At 40.5% G+C, this 21,247-nt stretch overlaps 1 protein-coding gene, 2 long non-coding RNA genes and 1 other non-coding gene across 4 annotated transcripts; all 4 read left to right on the forward strand.

Moving 5' to 3' along the window:
- The first annotated feature begins 3,827 nt into the window (after window positions 1–3,827).
- On the forward strand, window positions 3,828–5,928 carry LOC118565529. The gene is made up of 3 exons (XR_004932420.1): window positions 3,828–3,849; window positions 5,555–5,672; window positions 5,805–5,928. It is a non-coding gene; the product is annotated as an uncharacterized LOC118565529 (long non-coding RNA).
- Window positions 5,929–6,303: 375 nt separating this feature from the next.
- On the forward strand, window positions 6,304–7,801 carry LOC105919520 (plasma kallikrein-like). The gene is made up of 7 exons (XM_036145945.1): window positions 6,304–6,460; window positions 6,550–6,712; window positions 6,812–6,927; window positions 7,006–7,138; window positions 7,231–7,337; window positions 7,428–7,566; window positions 7,775–7,801. The coding sequence occupies exons 1-7, from the start codon at window positions 6,304–6,306 to the stop codon at window positions 7,776–7,778; spliced, it is 819 nt and encodes a 272-aa protein (XP_036001838.1). The 3' UTR covers window positions 7,779–7,801.
- Window positions 7,802–12,366: 4,565 nt separating this feature from the next.
- Window positions 12,367–12,480, forward strand: LOC118565573. The gene has a single exon (XR_004932460.1). It is a non-coding gene; the product is annotated as a U5 spliceosomal RNA (small nuclear RNA).
- Window positions 12,481–14,934: 2,454 nt separating this feature from the next.
- On the forward strand, window positions 14,935–16,996 carry LOC118565180. The gene is made up of 2 exons (XR_004932237.1): window positions 14,935–16,252; window positions 16,347–16,996. It is a non-coding gene; the product is annotated as an uncharacterized LOC118565180 (long non-coding RNA).
- The last annotated feature ends 4,251 nt before the right edge of the window (window positions 16,997–21,247 follow it).

Below are 21,247 nucleotides of genomic sequence, written 5' to 3' on the forward strand. Positions count from 1 at the left end.
AGCTCTTACGTTATAGGTCACATTGACCTGGAACATGATGACCTGACACAGTGAGGGGGGGGGGTGTGGGAACAATTTGCAACCTATCCCAACAGTCAGTGGGTGGGAGGAAGAGTACAGCCTGGCCAACAAGCCAGTCCACCACTGATAAGAAAACGGAATTGAATTAGTAACAAAACGAAATAGAAAAAATAAATAAATAAATAAATATATATATATATATATATATATATATATATATATATATATATATATATATATATATATATATATATATATACACATATATATAGATAGATAGATAGATAGATAGATAGATAGATAGATAGATAGATAGATAGATAGATAGATAGATAGATAGATAGATAGATAGATAGATAGATAGATAGATAGATAGATAGATGCATAAATCAACCTTAAGGTAGGAGTAAAATTTGCTTTTCTCACCTCCCTTTGCTGACAAGCTTAATTGAGATGCTGATTTCATTTCCTACGGAATACATCACAGTTTCATCAGGATAAAAGTGGAAATTAGTGTTCACCACTGATTGATTCAGAATTTGTACATGAGAGGAAAGGCAATCCCAAAAGGACTGATGCCTACAGAATACCTTTTACCACAGGAAGGAAACAAGAGGCAATAAATATGTTCAGCTTTCTCACACCAAGTTCTGTTGAAAAGATAATTTCCGAATCACCCAACTACCTGTTCTGTAAGACTGACACTGATAGGTTTTGGCTCTAACAGTGCATAATCTACACTGCAAAAAGCCTTAGAAAGGGATATGAAAATTGCTGCAAAGTGCTTCTTATTGTATAAAACTGACATTCAGTCAATCAATCAATAAATCAAAGTTGATGTATATACACAGACACAAGTGCTATATATATACAGAGAGAGAGACAGAGAGAGAGAGAGATAGAGAGAGAGAGACAGAGAGAGAGACAGAGAGAGAGAGAGAGAGAGAGAGAGAGAGAGAGAGAGAGACACAGAGAGAGAGAGACACAGAGAGACACACACACACAGAGAGAGAGAGATATAGAGAGAGAGAGAGAGAGAGAGATATAGAGATACATATATAACACATATATATAGATATATATATGTATATATATATATATATGTATGTATATGTATGTATGTATATAGCTACAGGATATATACATATAGCTATAGACATTAGATATATATACATATACATAAGAGTAGATACATATACATATATATACATTATATATTATATATATATATATATATATATATATATATATATATATATATTTTTTATATAGCACTTTCAACTATCCATATAGTGAACAAAGTGCTTTAGAATACAAACAAAAAGATGCTTAGACAAAATAGATAAAATATAAAAAATATATAGGACAATATCAGGATAAAATAGTCCTGCAACCACCCCCCACGACACCACCCAACAGATCACCTCCACCTCAGTGACAACTCTTTCCATTCACGAGAGACGTTAACAAACTATTCAGAAGACAGAACCTGAGGAAAGCCGCTTGACCAGACTCTGTGTCTCCATCCACCCTGAAGCACTGTGCTGATCAGCTGTCTCCAGTGTTCACAGACATTTTTAACACCTCACTGGCGACGTTCCAGCCTGTCACGTTCCAGCCTGCTTCAAATCCTCCACCATCATCCCTGTTCCCAAGAAGCCAAGGACCTCAGGACTTAATGACTTTAGACCCATCGCTCTGACTTCTGTGGTTATGAAGTCCTTTGAGCGCCTTGTGCTTTCACACCTAAAAGAAATCACCAATCCCCTCCTGGACCCTCTACAGTTTGCCTACAGAGCCAACAGGTCTGCAGACGACGCTGTCAACCTGGCCCTTCACCACATCCTCCAGCACCTGGACTCTGCAGGAACCTACGCCAGGATCCTGTTTGTGGATTTCAGCTCTGCCTTCAACACAATCATCCCAGCTCTGCTTCAGGAGAAGCTCTCCCAGCTGAATGTGCCTGACTCCACCTGCAGGTGGATCACAGACTTCCTGTCTGACAGGAAGCAGCACATGAAGCTGGGAAAACTCTGACTCCCAGCTCATCAGCACTGGTTCCCCCCAGGGCTGTGTTCTTTCTCCTCTGCTCTTCTCCCTGTACACCAATAGCTGCACCTCCAGTCATCAGTCTGTCAAGCTCCTGAAGTTCGCGGACGACACCACTCTCATCGGACTTATCTCTGATAAGTCTGCCTACAGGTGGGAGGCTGACCATCTGGTGACCTGGTGCAGGGAGAACAACCTGGAGCTCAATGCTGTAAAAACAGTGGAGATGGTTGTGGACTTCAGGAAGAACTCAGCCCCAGCTACCCCCATCACCCTCTGTGACTCCACAATCGATACTGTGGATGGTGCAGTTCTACTCCTCCATCACTGAGTCCATCCTCACCTCCTCCATCACCATCTGGTACGCTGGTGCCACCGCTAAGGACAAGGGCAGACTGCAGCGTGTCATCCGGTCTGCAGAGAAGGTGATTGGCTGCAATCTTCCGTCTCTCCAGGACCTGTACGCCTCCAGGACTCTGAGGCGTGCAGGGAAGATTGTGGCTGATCCCTCGCACCCCAGTTATGGACTATTTCAGACACTTCCCTCTGGCAGGAGGCTGCGGTCCATCAGGACCAGAACCTCACGCCACAAGAACAGTTTTTTCCCATCGATTACCGGCCTTATGAACAAGGCCCAGAGCCGCCTGTGACACTGGACACTGTCTCTCTCCCCCGTTCGGGACTTACGAGCTTCTGCGTTACATTAACGCACAGTTTACTGAATGTATATTACTTCTGTATATATATTGATTTTATTCAATTTTACTTTATTTTATTGTATTTTTATTTCTGTCTGGACCATCATCACCAAGTCAAATTCCTTGTATGTGCAAACCTACTTGGCGATTAAACTTGATTCTGATTCTGATTAAAATAGTGCAGAATAACACAATTTAAAACAGATTTAAGAGCTATATAGAAAAATAAGACCACAAAATAAACAAAAGAAAACGTTATCCACAGTTGAACAGCTAGGAGTGAAAGGCCTGTCTGAACACATGTTTTTAGCTGCAATTTAAAGACTCCTACCTCAGTAATGGCTCATAGCTGTGGTGGTAAAGTGTTCCTTCAAACTCTCTAACGTTTAATACCAGACATCAGGCGTTCCATTGCAGTATTAAAATTAAGTACTGCTTTGAGAAGCCCCTAAGGGTGAGCCTTCCCCTTGTTTAAGATCAGCAGGAATCTTTCACATTAAAAAAATTTGCAGCGGATTTTACAATGATTTTTTTTTTTAGTTTCTCTGCATGTGTATTTGCTTGTTCTGAACAATTGATGATGTAGGCAAGGAATGGATTCAATTTGTCCTATGTAATGTAATGTAGGTTGAGGGAAACTCTGCCGTAGATTGGCTGTTATCTGTAACTCTCTGTTCAGCATGGTTTGTTTTTAGAATCCCTTCTTTACTGCTTATCATTTTAACAGCTTCTGCATGTCCATATCTTTGACACCTGAAACATCCGAGAACTAGTGGAACATAAACCTCTCACATCAAAGCTATCATAACTTTATCCGGTAGTGTTTTGTCTTGGAGATCCAATAAAACAGATGTACCGTCAACCTTTTCTCCATTCCTAAAAGCCGGCAATGGTTTAATACCTTTAACTTCTCCTTGTATTACTTTCCCCCCCCCCCCCCCCAACTCATCAAGATTTTCTCACAACATGCAGAAAACAATTGTCCTAATTCTGCTCTTTATCACCAGGTGTGCAAACAGCCGCACCCATTCTTATTCCATAAAAAGACCACATTTGTAGGAAGACACAACTGAGATTACGGGTAGGTCATTCATTACTAAATGCCATTCAATATAGAATAGGGAAAACGAACTAATCAACAGTGTGTAGTTTGTGGAGAAAAAGAAAATGTTAAACATATATTGATCAAATGTGTAGCATATTTAGCTGAAAGAAACTAATGGAAAGGGTGCAAAATAGTGATGTTACGTGATGAGCCGAGGCTTCGAGGCGTGTGTCGAGTAATGGAGGGGGCGTTTCCGTAAAGCGCGTATCGAGGCTTGCTTCATTTAGGGGAGGAGCCGAAAACGATGACGGCCGAAGCCTCGCTGGCCGGCTGTACCACGTGACTGCTTCGGGAAGTGGCTCAGAGTTTGCCTGATGACCGGTTCATTCAGAACCAGTCATGGCTCCATGCTGGATAATAAAACAGTTCTGCTAACCAGATGCAGTTTAAAACGCCACTTGGTCTGTTTATAAGTTTCGTTTTTATTAATTCTGCATTTTTTAACTACATGCACCGTATTTCTGTGCCACAGCGCTTGCTCCCCCCCCCCCCCCCCCCCTTTCCCTCGGAGCAGGTGCTTTTATCACCGTTCACCATTCAAAACGTGAATCACTACGTTTAATGTCCTCACATCGGTAGCAACGTGTGCCAGTTAAAGTCAATAGGAGAGTTACTAGCTGTGTTTAATGCTCTTTCGTTTTTATCAACATAGAATCAGTGGCGCTTCGGTGGGCGTGCTGCCTCGCGCTTTAATTCAGGTGCGCACTTTTAAGGGTCATTTTAAAGAACTTGTAACATCAGGGGCTTCATCTCACATCTGTCAGTACCCCTGTTCCATTTATAGGAGCCCTTTACAGTATTTATGCATTTTCCCCGCAGCTCACCAACGGGGGTAAAATCCGCCCACCGCACCGCCGCACTGACGAGAGCACTAGAAATTTGTCTGGTCAGCGCGGCGACTGACTGAGAAACCTGTTGCTGTGAAAGGTGATGATAGGTTATAAACTGTTACAGTCTAGAAGTGCATTGAGCTGAAAAGAGAGGAGACATCAGCAGCTGGATCGTGCGTAAAGACGCAGCGTGAACCTCTGTGTGCTTCAGTGTTGCTGCTGAGGGGAAATTGTTGACCATAATCCCCGCCCCCAAAATTAGCATAATCTCACTCTTAACTTTTGATCACAGTTGAGAGGTCTGATTATAACACACCATGCCATATCACATGACACTACTATTTTAGGAATAATTAAACACAGAGAATACATTCAAACAATATTTTATTATGCACATATGTGTATACATAATTTATGTAGACAAATGATTTCGTCCTACACCTTTTGTGAAGTCATTCCCAAGAGCCATAATAGACAAAAATGATATGCATCACACGTGTTAAGATACAGCTGGCTGTGATTATACACTTGGCCAGTAGGTGGTGTCGTGTGCACATGAAGCTCCAAGAAATGAACCCTTTCTCGAACCAGTTGGCTCAAGTGGTTCAATGCCTCATGAGGCTTCATCTCACCATCACTAGTGCAAAAGGCAGGACAATAATGGAGTTTGAAAGGACTATTGGGTACAGAAGGGGACAAAGAAGATATTCATAATGTTAGAAAAGCTTTACTCACATACTTGCATGATGCTAAACTGAAAAAATAGAATTCATTAAGGTTGTGAAGTTACCTATTCTTGTAGAGTAGGTGGTGGAATGCACCTTGAAATTGTTTGCAATCTGCCATTAAAGGAAAAGAAGCAATTTGGCTGCTGCAAAGTTGTTTGAGTCCTTGCTGAGGAGCTGAAAAGATGAAGATACTCTGCATTTTCGTGTCTGCTTCACTTCTGTGACATCAGCTTCGGAAAGGGTAATGTATTAGGTTTTGTTTTTTGTTTTTTTTTTCTTATTGCATATTGAACTTTCTTGAAGTAAGTTAATTTAGTGAAGTGAAATTTAGGTGTTTCAATGCAATGAGCTTCATTTTCTTTAATTTCCTTAGGGTGCAACTCTGCACTGTTGAGAGACTGGGACTTTCCAGGATCAGACGTCCGAGTCATTTTTTCTCCTGATGCTGAACACTGTCAGCAACTCTGCACCCAAGAGTCGTCTTGTCTTTTTTGGGCATTTATTGGTCCTGACTCCAAGAATGATAACAGGTACACGACAAGCTAAAGCAACTAAGACTATTTGAAATGTTAATGTTTCTAAAATGTTAAGTTTTAAAATCAACATGTTTTGTATTAAATATATTGTATATTGCAATTGGCTGATTTAAAGTTGGAGAACATAAAGAAATGGAATGAGTGGTGGAAGTAAGGAACCTGGACGAGCCTGTAATTAAGATCTGTTTGCTTAGTTTTAGAAGGACCAATTGACACTCTGACATTTGTTTAAATAAGATCTTATCCCATTAGGTCATAGAATACTGTTTATTCCCTGAAGTAAAAATCTATGATCTCTTCAAACTGTTGACGTAATATAACAAATGTAGGGAAGATATGTGCATGTTTACCCAAGTTAATCTAGTTTTTCTTCTCCTGACTAGACATTTCCACTGCTTCCTTAAGGCCACTAGCTCAGGAGAACCAAGTCGTCAGGTTCCTAAACAGGGTACTACTGCTGGGTATTCCCTTAAATCTTGCAATCCAGACTCGAGTAAGCATGCTGTTCTAAGATCATATTTGTGATCACCAAGGGAAACCCCTTTAACATTTGGGTGTTTTTTACCACTTACTTCTTGCTAGGACCATGTCTAGCAGGGCTGTATGAAGATGTGGATTTCCCAGGAGCCGATTACAGGAGCCTTTTCACAGCAGATCAGTACGAGTGTCAGAGAGCCTGCACCGACGATCCTGGCTGTCAGTTCTTCAGTTTTTTCAGTGGCGCATTTAATCAGCTGAATGTCAGGTCAGTAGTGTGTGGCAACTGTGTTTTGTTTTTTTTTTTCCCAGTTAATGTTAGTTGGAGGCGTTTTTGTTCAGATCACATTATTTGGTGTCTGTGTAGGTACAAGTGCAACCTTAAATTTAGCTGGACAGTGCCGAGAACACCGATAGTTCGAGCCCTGTCGGATAGAATCTCTGGATTTTCCCAAAGGATGAAACCAGAGTCCTCCCTCACCGGTAATCTGACTGGCTCATGAACGATGACAATGGTAGGTGACTCAACGGAGTTCTAATTGTACTGCTTGTGTACTACAGAGTGCAAGGGAACACTTTTTCCAAACGTCAACCTTCCTGGACATGACATTGAAGTTCTAGCTGCTGCCTCTCCTGAACAATGTCAGGTGTTGTGCTCTGATCACCCACTATGCACATACTTCACCTATGTCAGGTAGTTTCTTCTACAAAAGGGAGCAAGTGCAGAAATTTCGCTGCATTGTCATGAAAGGACAGAAAATCATGTACCCCCCTTTTTTCTTTTAGTAATGGCTTTAGATGTTACTTGAAGAATAATGAAGCTGAAATGGTCCCCAGGACTGAAAATGGGGCCACATCTGGATTGCCAGCACGCTCCTGTCAGCTGGATAACGGTACATACCCCATCACATGTTTCTATGTTCAAAACGATTATACACTCGTGTTTAACTACTGCTGTGCCTCTCAAAATCTTCTGTTAACAGGTTGGACCAAAGTGGTTTATGAGGGAATAGATTTCCCGTATTCAGATATACGCTTTTTTCCACTGGACAACTTTAAGTCGTGTGAGAAAAGCTGCACCGAGGATCCCAATTGCCAGTTCTACAGCTACGTCACCACAAGGTCCAACAACACAAGTTTTAGTTTCCAGATACCTTCTAACTTTAAAACTGAATCTTGGATACTTTTTAAAAAAAAAAAACATTTATATTTCTTTTGTACAGAGGTGAAACTTGTGAAATTCATCAGAATAACGTAACTTTTTTAAAAAAAAATGTATAGCCATTTCTGCTATTTGAAGCGCGTCATCACTATGCATGCTCCTCCCAAGGTGACAGAGCAAGCCAACACGGTGTCCTGACAAGTCCGCTGTATAAATTTCTGAACAATCAGCCTGCTGTCAATCTTCGTACATTCATATTCAAATAAATGTTTTTGTTTGACGCTCGTTTCCTTGTTCAACTGCTATTGGCGGTGACAAGTTTTGGATGCAGACATTTTCTTATGTGGACCACATTAGCTTGAGTTCTAAAAACAAAAGAAATTGAGAATGTAAGGATGGGGACATGAATGGAATGAACGCATTTAAAATGCTTCTAAACAATTGTAATGATCCTACCTCTTATGGGAGCAACTCCAATTAAATATAAAACGGCGCTCAGATGATCCAGCTGAAAAGTGAGGATATTTCTAAATCCAGAAAACTCTGGTAAACTTGACCAATCCCAGATGACAGCAGTTAATTAAAGTCAGGTGTCCGGCCCAGGGCACGCCTACATGATTACCTGACACTAGGTAAAGTGTCCTGCTACTTTCCATAAACTGTCTCACTCCCTTTGATTTATGAGAACTTTTTTTTTTTTTTTTTTTTTTGTCAGAATGCACACATGTGCATACCTTAATGAATTTCGTTGAAAACGGTTTAGCAACACCTAAGGCGCAGCACTTAAAGTTTAAAACCCAGACAGCTACAAAACACAAGTTGATAAATGTTAAAGACCAGAAGACGGTAAAGTGGCGGTGTGCGTATACTGAAACTATACAGCAGCCTTATTTAACTAAAGTCTTTCATGAAACAATTATGCAAAATTGGATTTGTTGGCTTGCATTGTACCATCCTGACAACAGGACTACAGACTTTTACAGTTAGGTCTAATGACCTGAGGTATGAGGCTGTTGCCTAGCTTGGCTGCTCTACATCTCTTGCCGTGGTACCTTGTCAGAGTGCAGCACAATAACTGTGATGCGGGTGTGTACAACTTGGCTTTAACCAGTGTTGTAGTCAAGTCACTATGCCTCGAGTCCAGGTTCGAGTCACCAGTGTTCAAGTCCGAGTCAAGTCCAAGTCATTAAAAAAAAAATCTGAGTCGAGTCGAGTCACTATTGATCCAAGTTCGTTGTAGGAACATGCCGTGATGTATGACATGAAGCAGTAACATTCCATTGCACTAATAACTCTTTCGCTGTAGTTAGCCTGGTTTTACTCGGTAAAACGACTGCTTTTTCCAAGTCTAAGACGTCTCCTAACCATGGTTTTTAAACGTTGTTATGGAACGTACAACAGCGACTCGAGGTACGCTGATAGGCCGCATATGAAGGATGTTAAAGCCGCAAGCGGCGTCGATCGGCCCTCGCAGCCAAGCGCACTCCGGCCTATTGGCCACTGCCGGTGGACTTGCGAGGAAAATGCGTGACAGCATCTGCGGTGCCGGCCGGCCGGCGGGGTTCGCACACCGCCGGCCGGCACCGCAGATGCTGTTACGCATTTTCCTCGCCCGTCCACCGGGCGATTCCCACAAACGCATTCGGCAGCGTTCCCCCATTACTCGCAACAAATCTGGTGCATATCGGTCGATGCAGCAAGGAGATACAGCCGTTGGATAATGATAATGCATTTGGCCACCGGGCCGGACTAAATTTATACCGATTCCTGGACGGTGACTACAAACAGAAAAAAAAACGGCCAATGACACCATGAACGCCGAGCAGGAGAAAAACGACTTACCCTCCTATCAACTTGGCCAGTTTTCCAGTCTTTCCGAACCCTCGACACTCAAGCCATCGTTTGAGCTGAACGTTGGTATGTTGTTCCACAGTTCTACCAGTAAACTGGGCGCCTGGACATCCTCTTGTGATAGTTTAACAGCTGAAAAGTCGGTCATATCGTTGCATCTGTTGCATGTGTAATGGCTGGTTGCTACGAGCGCTCTCACACTGTTTGCCCTTCCTTAGCGGCAAGGGGCGTTGCTCATGAGATGGTGACGTCACGTGCACGGTACGACATTTAGATATTAAAATCATACACCAAATAATATTCTAATGACATATTAAAATTATAGCCTAATGATATAAAAAAAAAGTTGAGTCTTTTTCTCAATTTCCGAGTCAGAATGATCTGAATGTAGGAGTCCGAGTCCAAGTTCGAGTCAAATTTAGCTAATGACTCGGACTCGAGTTCGAGTCTCGGACTCGAGTACTACAACACTGGCTTTAACTGTATGTGACAGATGGCATTCAGCCCCCATGCCCTTCATAAAGGGAAGAGTCCCAGTAATTTTCTCTGCCATCCTCACCACTGTCTGAAGGACTGCCACACCATAAAGAGATGTCACTGGTTGGTACACTCTATTGTGCTTTGGTAGAAATTAGTGAGGATCTTGGCAGGCAGATGTATCGTCCTCAGTCTTCTGGGGAAGTGCAGACGCTGCTGTGGTGGCTTTATCAGAGATGTAGTGTTCTGGATCTAGGATGGATTATTTGCACCCCCAGGAACTTGGTGCTTTCTATCTTCTCCGCTGTTGCTGATAGCCAGTAAAGAACAACATTTCTCTCTATAGGCCTGGTCATAGTTGTTTTGGAACAGGCCCACCACTGTAGTATCATCAGCATACCTACCCATGCAGTCGTGGTCTATCAGGGTGAAGGGGTTAACAGACTAAGAAGACGAAACCCTGCAATGTAAAACAAAGAAAAAAAACATACCTCCTGGCTCAACCCCATTGATACAATGACAAAGAGGGCAGCACTCAATCCACCAGTATCATGTCTGAAAACAAAACCGACTCGACATCTGGCCAGTGGAGATGTAAGACAATGATTTCTCTCTGGTTTGATAGCAGCGGGGTTGGTTCAGCTGGAGTAACAAAAATATCAGTCAATGGACTCTAGAAGTTTTGGACTGGCCATTTTAAGGCAATATCTTCCATAATGGGATTACGTTTAAAGTTGTAGACAGAGACAAAAAAAAAAAAAAAAAAGGTGGTACATGTAACATCTTGGGTTTAAACAACCTTAACATTTGTCTTCTATTTCTGGGTAAATGCGGTTTTGAATTGAAGGTGAGCAAAGCCTCTCATTGTTGCCGAGGGGGAACTGAGGGGATATCAGGACAATTTTTGGAAACAAAGAGTCTAACTTGAAAATACCTGAACAGATTGCTAACAGGTGAACTGGATGTCAAATGACCTTAATACCATCGGAACGGAGATTTAGTGAAGAATACTTCCGCTACACTGTAAAAGTGAAATCTAGATGTGAAGGAGGAAACAAAAGATTGCTACCAAAAAAAGTTTTTTCCAGCTTCTGGTAAACACCAAGACAAAGAGGGATAATAAAACCAACAACAGATTTTTATTTATTTTATTCTGGAAGCCTAATAATAAAACTGGAAATTAGCAGGAGCCAAGCCTCGCTGAATTTACATTTATGTAGCAATATTTTCATACCTTAACGGGCCCTGTCCAATGATGCATAGAAAATGCTGTGGTGGGAAAAAAAACAAGAGTAATGTCTGAAAAAGATGGAGAGATTTTGGCAAAACATTCATTTTGGCAACATTGCCACGCTCCAGATGAAAGTATTCACAGTAGGTTCTATTTGTAAAAATGGTAGATTTAGGGATGTTAAAAGCAGTCTGTTAATGAATTTGTTACTGAGTACCTTTTTTTTCCCAATACCACAAATAAGGTCACATAACTCTCCCAAATGCCTTGACAGCATCTAATGAAAATACTTTTAAAGGCAAACCATCACAATGTGGGGTATAAATAATAATGAGAAGAGTTTGAGTAATATGCCCATGCATGCAGTACTCCTAGCCGCTTTGTTGGCTTGGATTGTGAATGTAAATGCTGATGAGTTTATGCTTTACTGAATTATAGCATTCGTATACACCTGCAGAATAACTATTGCTTCCCAACTTTAACATAAAAAAATCTACTTCCACGCAGTTTAGAGGCACATTGCTCCTGCAATTTACACTATCCATTCACCATCAAGGACTGGTCAAACCCCGACATCTAGTGGCAACATGCATTCATTACAACCTAAACTATTTTCTACACACTAAAGTTGTACTATGAGATAAATTACACAGCTTAAAAAAATAAATGACCAGATCGGATCTGGTCAGCAGGGCGTCCTGGTGGACCACTAGGGGGCTCCCGTCAGCCCCAGAAACCAGGATGTTAAAATTTACGGGTATGTGTTGTGTTAGCTTCTTAGCTCAGTTCGCTTTGTTTGTGCGTAGGAGTGAAGGCAGATTGCATGAGAAGCGGGACGTCTACGTGAAGACCATAACTTATGTTGGTATACCCCAAACAGTGCGGCGTTGAAGCGTTACGCTGATACCTTGTAACTAAAAGACTCTCCTCCCCCAAGCACATTTTGTTTTCTACGTCACTTCTTTCCCACAATGCGTAGCGCCCACAAGGTTAAATTGTTTAGGTTGTTTTATTGTATTGTGATTTCACCCGATGCGTTTTGATTTTAGTATTAGTGCACTTCAATGAAAATTATGTTGCTCTTGATATATGTGACATAAAATATGTGATATTTTATGCAGTGGATCACATTATTGAGAAAACCGTCAGTGACAATGCTGTGTGAGAGAATGAGGTGGGCTGACTGTCCAGACGAAGTCATGCACTCTCGTTTCTCTTCAGATCGTATAAATCTTTCGCCTTTTACTAAAGATTTCCGTGGAGAGGAACAACAAGAGTTTATCTCAATTTTTTGATGCCCTGTGAATACGGGGCTTCCTAAACCGTCTATAAAAAATATATATTGCAACAGCACTAACCATACGAAGTCGCTGCGGTTTTGACCTAAACTTCGATGTCCAAAAGAGTGGTGGGACCCGAAAATTAACTTTTTTTTCGCAAAATGTAAGACGTATTTCGTGCAGCCAGCTTTATATTCCTCCTACGCATGCGCGATGGCACCATGAGATCGCCATCTTTGGCTGATGGCAATCACTGCCTTCGTTGATGAAACGACTCCGCATCATCGGTTCTGTATGGGGCCAGAATAGTAGCTTTAACATTTGCAAATGTGTGTGGAGAGTTGTGTGTCTGTATCTCGATTTGTGCGTGTGCAGTGGGATTTGTAAATGTGTGAGAAGATTTGGGTGTCTCTACAACAATCTGCAAATGTGTAAAACTACTTGTGTGTAATCCGTTTTGCAAATGTGTAAAAAATCCACAAATCTGTATTCAGATCTGCAAATGTGTACAGAGATTTGCAAATGTGTAAAAAATCCACAAACCTGTATTCACATCTGCAAATGTGTACAGAGATTTGCAAATGTGTAAAAAATCCACAAATCTGTATTCACATCTGCAAATGTGTACTGAGATTTGCAAATGTGTAAAAAATCCACAAATCTGTATTCACATCTGCAAATGTGTACAGAGATTTGCAAATGTGTAAAAAATCCACAAACCTGTATTCACATCTGCAAATGTGTACAGAGATTTGCAAATGTGTAAAAAATCCACAAATCTGTATTCACATCTGCAAATGTGTACTGAGATTTGCAAATGTGTAGATCAGTCTGTAAGCACACACAGAGACACTTGTGTCTGAAGTGTTTTTGCTTCAAGACCCAGAAATACAGACAAATCATTGGTTACAAGTCAAGCGGTTTTTTCGGTTGGCTCTCTTTACACACGTGATTTTTGCTACTCTTCTGCCGCGTGAGATGCACAAATGCGTGGAAGGATTTGTATGCGTATCTTTTCGATTTGTGTCCCCTTGCGCAGACTCACAGGCTCACATACTGCCCTGAGCGCAGGCTCACAGGCACACAGGCTGCCTCTTCCGGCTGTGGGAGGTCACGTGACTTTAAAGGATTTTACCAAAGCGTTTTGCTTCCAGACGGCTGATAAGGCAACTTGTTATAACTATATAACTTTCTCCCTTTAACGGCAAAGGTTTCTTGTTTTAATGAGAGACTTATCTTGCTAAAACCAGATAATTGTCTCCTCATAACAACGCAACATAACCCGGCATCAGCTCGCGGGATATTTCAGTGTCATGGATAAGAGGAGAGACGGAGGGGCGCCTTTTATTTCTTTTTAAAAGTCGTCATTTGTCGGAGGAATGTATTTCTGCACTGAGGAGTTACAAGGTAAGTCATAAATATACAGCAAGTCCTCTACTTGAAATTTTATCAATTCGGCAGTTATTTATATTTAACAACTATGCTTTGGAAACATCTACAGCACTGTAGTACAGTCTCTGGCTCTGTTTACACGGTGAAAACAGGTTTGCGTTGCCTTTGTACTCTTCATTTACACATTACAAGGTTTAACTGTTGCTTAGGGGGGGCTTTCAGCTGTAGCTGTGGGTTTATTCACAGACATCATATACGTAGACGCGTCATAGGGCGCAGGTTCGCACGTCAACGTCACCGCCATATTGTATGTGGCAGAAAAAAGTTGAGTTCTGTTATTGTGAACGTGGATCAGAGAAGATGCCTCATTCCTGTGCTGCAATAAATACACACACACACATACACACACACACACACATATATATATATATATATATATATATATATATATATATATATATATATATATATATATATATATATGTGTGTGTGTGTGTGTTATGAATATAAGGATCAATTTGTTAAATCTAAACATTGTGGTCTTCATTATTTCAGAAAACCGTGTCACATGTGAACCTTTAGGAACAGACTTTTTGGGTGAGTATTAAAGAGGTAAAATTAATAATATGAGAAAAAAAAGTCCTAAAGTAAAAATAAACTAACAAACACAGAAGTGATAATGTTATGATAAAAACATCATATTATGAGAATTAAGGGGGAACATTTCCAGAATATTCAGTTTGGAGAATTATTTCACTCCAGGAGTAACAGGGCCAGGTTAGATTATGTTAAATATTTTTATTCTTTAATAGAATAAATTCAGGAGAATGAAGCTAAAGGGATACGAAAATAAACTTGTAATATTACAAAAATAATACTACGAATACAAAGTATATTCAGAGATTAAAGTCCCTCTGATACTGTTTAAGTGACTGAGTAACTGCAGATTTGCCACATTTAAGATGGCGGACGCTCTGACGCATCGCAGCATAGGCAGAACCCGCCCAATGACGCGTCTACTCTTATATTATGTCTATGGGTTTATTTACAACAGTTTGCAGCCGAAACAGTCCTCCGCGGTGCCAGCCGCTGTTTTCTTCTTCTGGGCAATTTGACCCGGAGCTTCAAAAATCACAGCACTACTAGTGGTGCGTCATGGGAATTACACCGTTTAAGTACTCTGTAAACGGCCTGTGACTGCAAATGTACCTATGCCTTTATGTATTTTAATTAAATATGATTAAAATACATTTTAATTCGACACTCGTAAGGCTAATTAAAAGTATGTGTATTCTACACAATAAAAGTGAGGCTAGATAAAGCTACATTTATCCATATTTTATTGTGTCAAAACAAAGTGATGAATACAGAGCTTTCTAATGTGACTATTCACAAGCCAGTAAAGGACAGCTATTTATATCAGATCCATTAATAAACCCAGTCAACTACTGCTTTATGCTTTAATAAGGAGAAAAGCAAAAACTGATAATCGATTGTTATTGCTGCAAATTCAAAAGTTAATATCAGAATTTATCAATAAAAGCACCTGGCAGCAAGGCACAACTGTTCTCAGTTTATTTGTTGTTGCATTTGTTTTTTCTGATGTCTTTTTAAACTTACTCAGAAAAGAAAACAAATCTCAATCAACAACATTGTTGCATTGCAGTCTAGGTTTGAGCAATTAAACATTGATCCAGTCTAACCTTTAATCACAATTTTAAACAGTAGCTATTCTCCTTCTGATGGGAATTCTGTAAAAGTACTTTTTAAAATTCCCATAAACAAAAACATTAAGGTAGGAGGACCAGGATTAAGATAGCTACATTAAAAATACAGCCAGAAAATCATGAATGTTCTCTTTTGCATCTTAGAGTGCCTGTGCATTTGATCTGACACAAAATTTAAATACTTGAAAACTTTGAATTTGGAATATTTAGCTTCTCACATTTAGCATAAGTAACGTGCTCAATTTTTAGAAAGAATAAATTAATTGTTATTTTTACCTTTTGTTTAAAATAAAAAAAACGCTAACAAATTGTCTGCTGTGTTTACAGGTTGGCATCTCTAAAGCTGAATACATGGATGGTGCTGTCCAAAAGTTACTGCTGGATATTTTCTTCCAGCAGTAACAGAGGGGGTACCACAGCCAGAATTCATAGAGACATGGAGACAGAGAATGGTACAATGAAAGACATTCAAAGATTTTTGCGTCTTGATGACAGCTATCCTGAAAACTACTTCATTGTGGGATCCAGCACCCACAGCCAGCACATCAACAGCTGGTGGGATTTCTTAAGGAAACGTCGTGCACAGTACTGGATGCACCTTTTTCAAAAACTGAAGAATGCATACTACTTTACTGGTGACTTCTTGGATAAGCAGCCAATTCTGCTCACCTGTTTAAATATCACTGAGGTATGTTTGAATGTAAAAGATAAATACTATATGATATATGCTTTTAAATATGGAGTATGTACTTTAAGAACTTGTTTATTTTCTTGTCTTTCAGGAAGAACTCTTAAAGTGGTTCACTTATGGAACATAATTCGTAAGATCAGAGATACTATTGCTCCAAGTTGCCGGTCCTACATGATGTATACCCTTCCACGGCTTTTTGATGAACAAGACAATCTCAAACAGGTTTCTGAGCAAGCGGCGGAAACTTGCACAGTCCAACGTCTTCAGAGGACCGTTCACACGTGATGAGACAGTTCGAACTATCATACCTTCTGATAACAGTAAACTTTCTTCATGCACCGTCCACACATGATGAAACAATTGAGTTATGCTTATTTTTAAGAGCTTATATACGCACAAACCTGTGACACGTGTGATATTTTCTTGTAAAAAAAGAGTTTGTGGAGCAAATGACCTTGTGAGCCTGTCCAGAATGAACCTGTCACTTTCTCACACAGTCAGAATTAGGCAGCTGCAGACCCCACATCCCATAAAGGACAGGCAGTCAAAGAAATACAGATGTAGGGGGGAAGAAAACAGACCTCTGTTTTCTTCAATTCCCATGTACTTAAAGGTTTCATCATGATGTACATAACTTTGAATTTTGCTGCTAGGTTTTATATTTTCTGTGATTCTTGTTGTGTATGACAGCAAATGTATGCTGCTACATATATTAGGACAATAACAAGAAATCTAACTTCACATGTGCCTTGTGATCTATCATGCAGGACACAAAATGTTTAAATGACATGTACTGTAAACCCCACCACTGCTCCTCATATTCAAGACATAATTTTTATATTTATAACAGCAAGACTTATAGTTCTCTGTTACTGAACACTGAGACCCAAGTTATGTACCGTTTCACAATGACGACATGGTTGAATGATATATGAAAACTTTTAATGAATCTTTGGTAAAAACCCATTACAAAATGAAGTGTTATGGTTTGTGATCAAACCAACTCATTCTTTCCTTAGAAACATAACATTATACTGCAATGTTACATCAACTCACAGAAGAATATACATTAAAAGTACCTTTAACAAGTGCTCTGAAAGATCCTTTTGAAAGGAAGTTCTCTACCTCCAGATAATGACCAAACTAGAACATAATCTATGAGTATTAAAAAGATGAATACATGGATCTCAAAATTGAACATGAGAAAATCCTTTTACATACAACAGACAAAAGTCTTTGTTAGAATTCTGGGCACTATTGCGCTCAAAGCATTTATCAATTTTACAATCAACTTTGTAGAAAAAAAAAACATAATGCCCTATGGAAAGAAAAGGAAAATAAGTACAGTTTAAACACATGCTTCAGAATTTTTACCTTAAAAGAAGCTTCATAGCAACAGCAATAATTTGACTTCAAAACTTGTATTTCACAATGTTGTTGGAGTAATCTTTTTAATCAGTATTTTTGCTCTATATCTTTGTCAGTAAAAACAAAAGCTAACTGACTCTATTGTGGCTCACTTCCATATGTTCCTGAAAACATGACCATTTTGAGTCAAATGGTAAACTTTCTTTTGAAATATATTACATAGTGGTATTACCTGAAACCAAAAACATTTTAGATCAAATTGGACTTTGTCCATGAAGATTTGCATGAAAAGAGTTTTTCAAGCAATGTCTGTCGAAGGACACCTCTTTCACCTTTTCCTTGGAACTCGAAGCAAAATCTCCAGGTGGCAACTCTGTCAGCATAGGTGGGAATGGACCTTACCAGAGGGGCCGCTTTTCATTGGCTGATGCCCATTCTACGTCATAGAGTGGCTACAACGTGCGAAGAAGTCTCACAAACACAAGCTAATGTAGTGCTAGACTACGACTGTACTAGCATACCGGCATAAAGTTTTCGAATCAACAATCGAAAAATAATGGTTCTCCATTGCCAGTGGGGTATCTGTACTGGTGATGTCAGATATCCTGATCGTATTTGTGGTCGGAAAATTCACAGATTTCCAAAATCAGGAGCAGAATGCCGGGCTTGGATCAAAGCTTGTGCACGACCACATGAGCAGCTCAACCTTCGTACGATCAACAAGAACAAGGGAGTGTGTGCTGGTGTAAGTATTATTGCTTTGCTTTAATACTTAACGCAAAGAAATAATACTTATTGCTTTTTATTTTTTTATTTATTAGCATTTTGTCGGCGGGGATGGGCCAACAGCGTCCCATCCTTATCCGACACCAGCAGACGGAGCGCGAGTGCATACAGCTAGGCGCGCACGAAAGAGTCATCGTCTTACGTTAGCTAAACAGATCAATGTCCAACGTGCACTGTATCTGACATACACTAAATATTTTATTTTAGCAGAAAAGGCTTTGGACGAAACTGTTCCTCGTGTTAGCCACTCTAGCACCAAGTACAGCGTATTGTATTTCATTTAAGTCTGTTGAAGCAAAAGTCTCCAAAGTCTTTCTTTCTCTTCCTCTGAGCTTCAGACGTGTTTTTAAGAAAAAGCTTTATTAACATTTTAAATAGTTTTAAGTAGAGATGCACGATATATATCGGTCACCTAAACTATCGGGCCGATTTGGGCTTATTTTCTATCGGCCCGATAGCCATATTTTCCCGATAAAAATAGCCGATAATTTAATAAAAACGCGGAAACTGCGTTCAAGAGTAACGACTTTTATTTTGACGAGACAAGCTATGACGCGCAGTGGCACGTCACATCCAATGCATGCGGCCAGTGAGTGGGGAAGTAGACAAACATGCCTTCACCTGTATGGTCGTTCTTCACAGTGGCAGAAAATGACAATGCTTTCGCTATATGCAACGCCTGTTCATTGCGGATTCCGAGAGGAGGAAAAAGGTCGTTAAGCTTTAACACAAGTAATCTTATATCTCACCTGAAAAGTCGGCACCGCGGCGAAGAGGTATTAAAAGAGTATGAGGCAGCGGCTGCAGTAGCTAGCACAAGCAGTGAAACCAATGCGCTAACTAAAGGAAGAAAGTCCGATGTTACCATTCTGCAGTCTTTTGAAAAAAGTAGACCCTTTGCGAGAGACAATGAAAAGACCAAAGCCATTAACGGCAAAGTAATGGAGTTCATTGCACTCGGCGACCAGCCTTTCTCCGTGGTCGAAGAGCCATCTTTTCGTAGCCTGTTGGCACACTTGGAGCCACGCTACACTCTTCCAAGCCGCCGCTTTTTCTCAGACGTGTCCCTCCCTGCACTTTATGATGTTGTTGCCACACACATCCACAGCCTAATCGACCAGAACGGACTACACATAAGTTTCACAACAGACATATGGACGTCCGATGTTAGCCCTGTTAGCATGCTAAGTCTAACAGCACAGTGGCTAGACGAGGACTTTAATTTACAACAAGCCATGCTGCATGCTCAGGAGTGCCCCGGATCACATACTGCAGCAATGATATGTCAGGCGTTTAACACCATGCTTGCACACTGGAATATAACGAAAGACCAAGTGCATGTCGTGCTGAGGGACAACGCACGCAACATGATCAAGGCCATGGAGGAGTGTGGGCTTGCCAGTTTGGGCTGTGTAGCACACACGCTACAGTTAGCTGTGAACGAGGCTGTACTGAGCCAAAGAAGCATCGCAGACTGTGTCGCGATAAGCAGGAAGATAGTCGGACACTTTAAACACTCCAACGTCGCCACCTCCCGCCTACGAAACTTACAGAAACAACTTGGCATGAAAGAGGCAAGGCTTCAACAAGACGTGGCTACTCGTTGGAATTCAACCTTCTACATGCTGACCAGCTTGTTGCAGCAGAAACGAGCCCTGGCAGCATATGCCGTCGATTTCGACTTGCCTGCATTTCTGAGCCCAAATCAGTGGGCTTTAATCGAAAACATGCTAACACTTCTTGACCCGTGTGAGCAGCTGACAAAGAACATGAGCTCAGCTACAGCCACCGCAGCTGATGTGATCCCCTCCATTGAGGCCCTGAAACGTCTGTTAAACAAGACTGTTGCGACAGATCATGGAATCAAAACTTCAAAGAGTACGCTACTGCAAGCTGTTGAGCAGCGTTTCAGTCACATCTCGACAGAGTCCGTGTGCTTTCTGGCCACAGTGTTGGACCCCAGATATAAAGACTGCTTTTTTGACCAAGCAACAAAAAAGGAAGCAATGGAAGTCTTAACGGCCAAAGTGAGATCACAGACAGAAAATGAGCCAGAGGAAGAGCCACATGAGAAGAGAACCAGGACAGATGACAACAACAACAATGCTTCCCTGCAGAAAATGTATGAAGAAATCCTTCACGAAAATGCCACAAACGAGCTGAACCACAGCCAAGCTGATCAGCAGGTAATTGATTTGTTGTTTATATAAAACTTTGGGCTATCTGATAAAAAAAAAAGTTATATTATGTTAAATATGCTATGTATAACATTAAATATAATTTTGTTTTTGTTCTTTGTTATTCTTCTATTACCTTAGATTCAAGCCTATCTCTCAGAGCCAACAATTCCTCGATCCGAGAGCCCCTTGGACTACTGGAGAAGCAACAAAATCCGGTTCCCACAACTTGCCCTCCTCGCACGGAAGTATCTGTCCTCTCCTTGTACAAGTGTGGACAGTGAACGTTTATTTTCTGCTGCTGCAAATGTTATTGATGAAAAACGAAACCGACTTGGATGTGATAAAGCAGAGATGCTTCTCTTTGTTAAGAAAAATCTCCCACTGGTGCCCTCCCCCAGAATATAGAAAATATAATGCAGATAATGTGACAGTGACAAGTTTGGGGGGGAGGTTAGGATAGGAAATGTTGAGAAGAGGAAAATCTTTGAAGTTGAAGTTTTGAAGAATTTAAGCATTTTATTTTTGAAACAGACTTAAATATTTACGTCCCTAAGGGATGTACGTTTTGTTAAAATTAAGAGGCACATTTTATGCTTATTGTTGTTAACTTTTGCTATATGTTTTATGATGGCATATGACCACATGTGATGACATGAAA

Source organism: Fundulus heteroclitus, chromosome 13 (genome assembly GCF_011125445.2).
Source record: "Fundulus heteroclitus isolate FHET01 chromosome 13, MU-UCD_Fhet_4.1, whole genome shotgun sequence".
Classification (NCBI taxonomy): Eukaryota; Metazoa; Chordata; class Actinopteri; order Cyprinodontiformes; family Fundulidae; genus Fundulus; species Fundulus heteroclitus.

Coding starts and splice junctions, on each gene's coding strand:
- LOC105919520 (XM_036145945.1), top strand. CDS start 6,304: ATGTGCATGTTTACCCAAGTTAATCTAGTTTTTCTTCTCCTGACTAGA. Junction 6,928..7,005: donor ACCAGAGTCCTCCCTCACCG/GTAATCTGACTG, acceptor TGTGTACTACAG/AGTGCAAGGGAACACTTTTT. Junction 7,338..7,427: donor CTCCTGTCAGCTGGATAACG/GTACATACCCCA, acceptor TTCTGTTAACAG/GTTGGACCAAAGTGGTTTAT.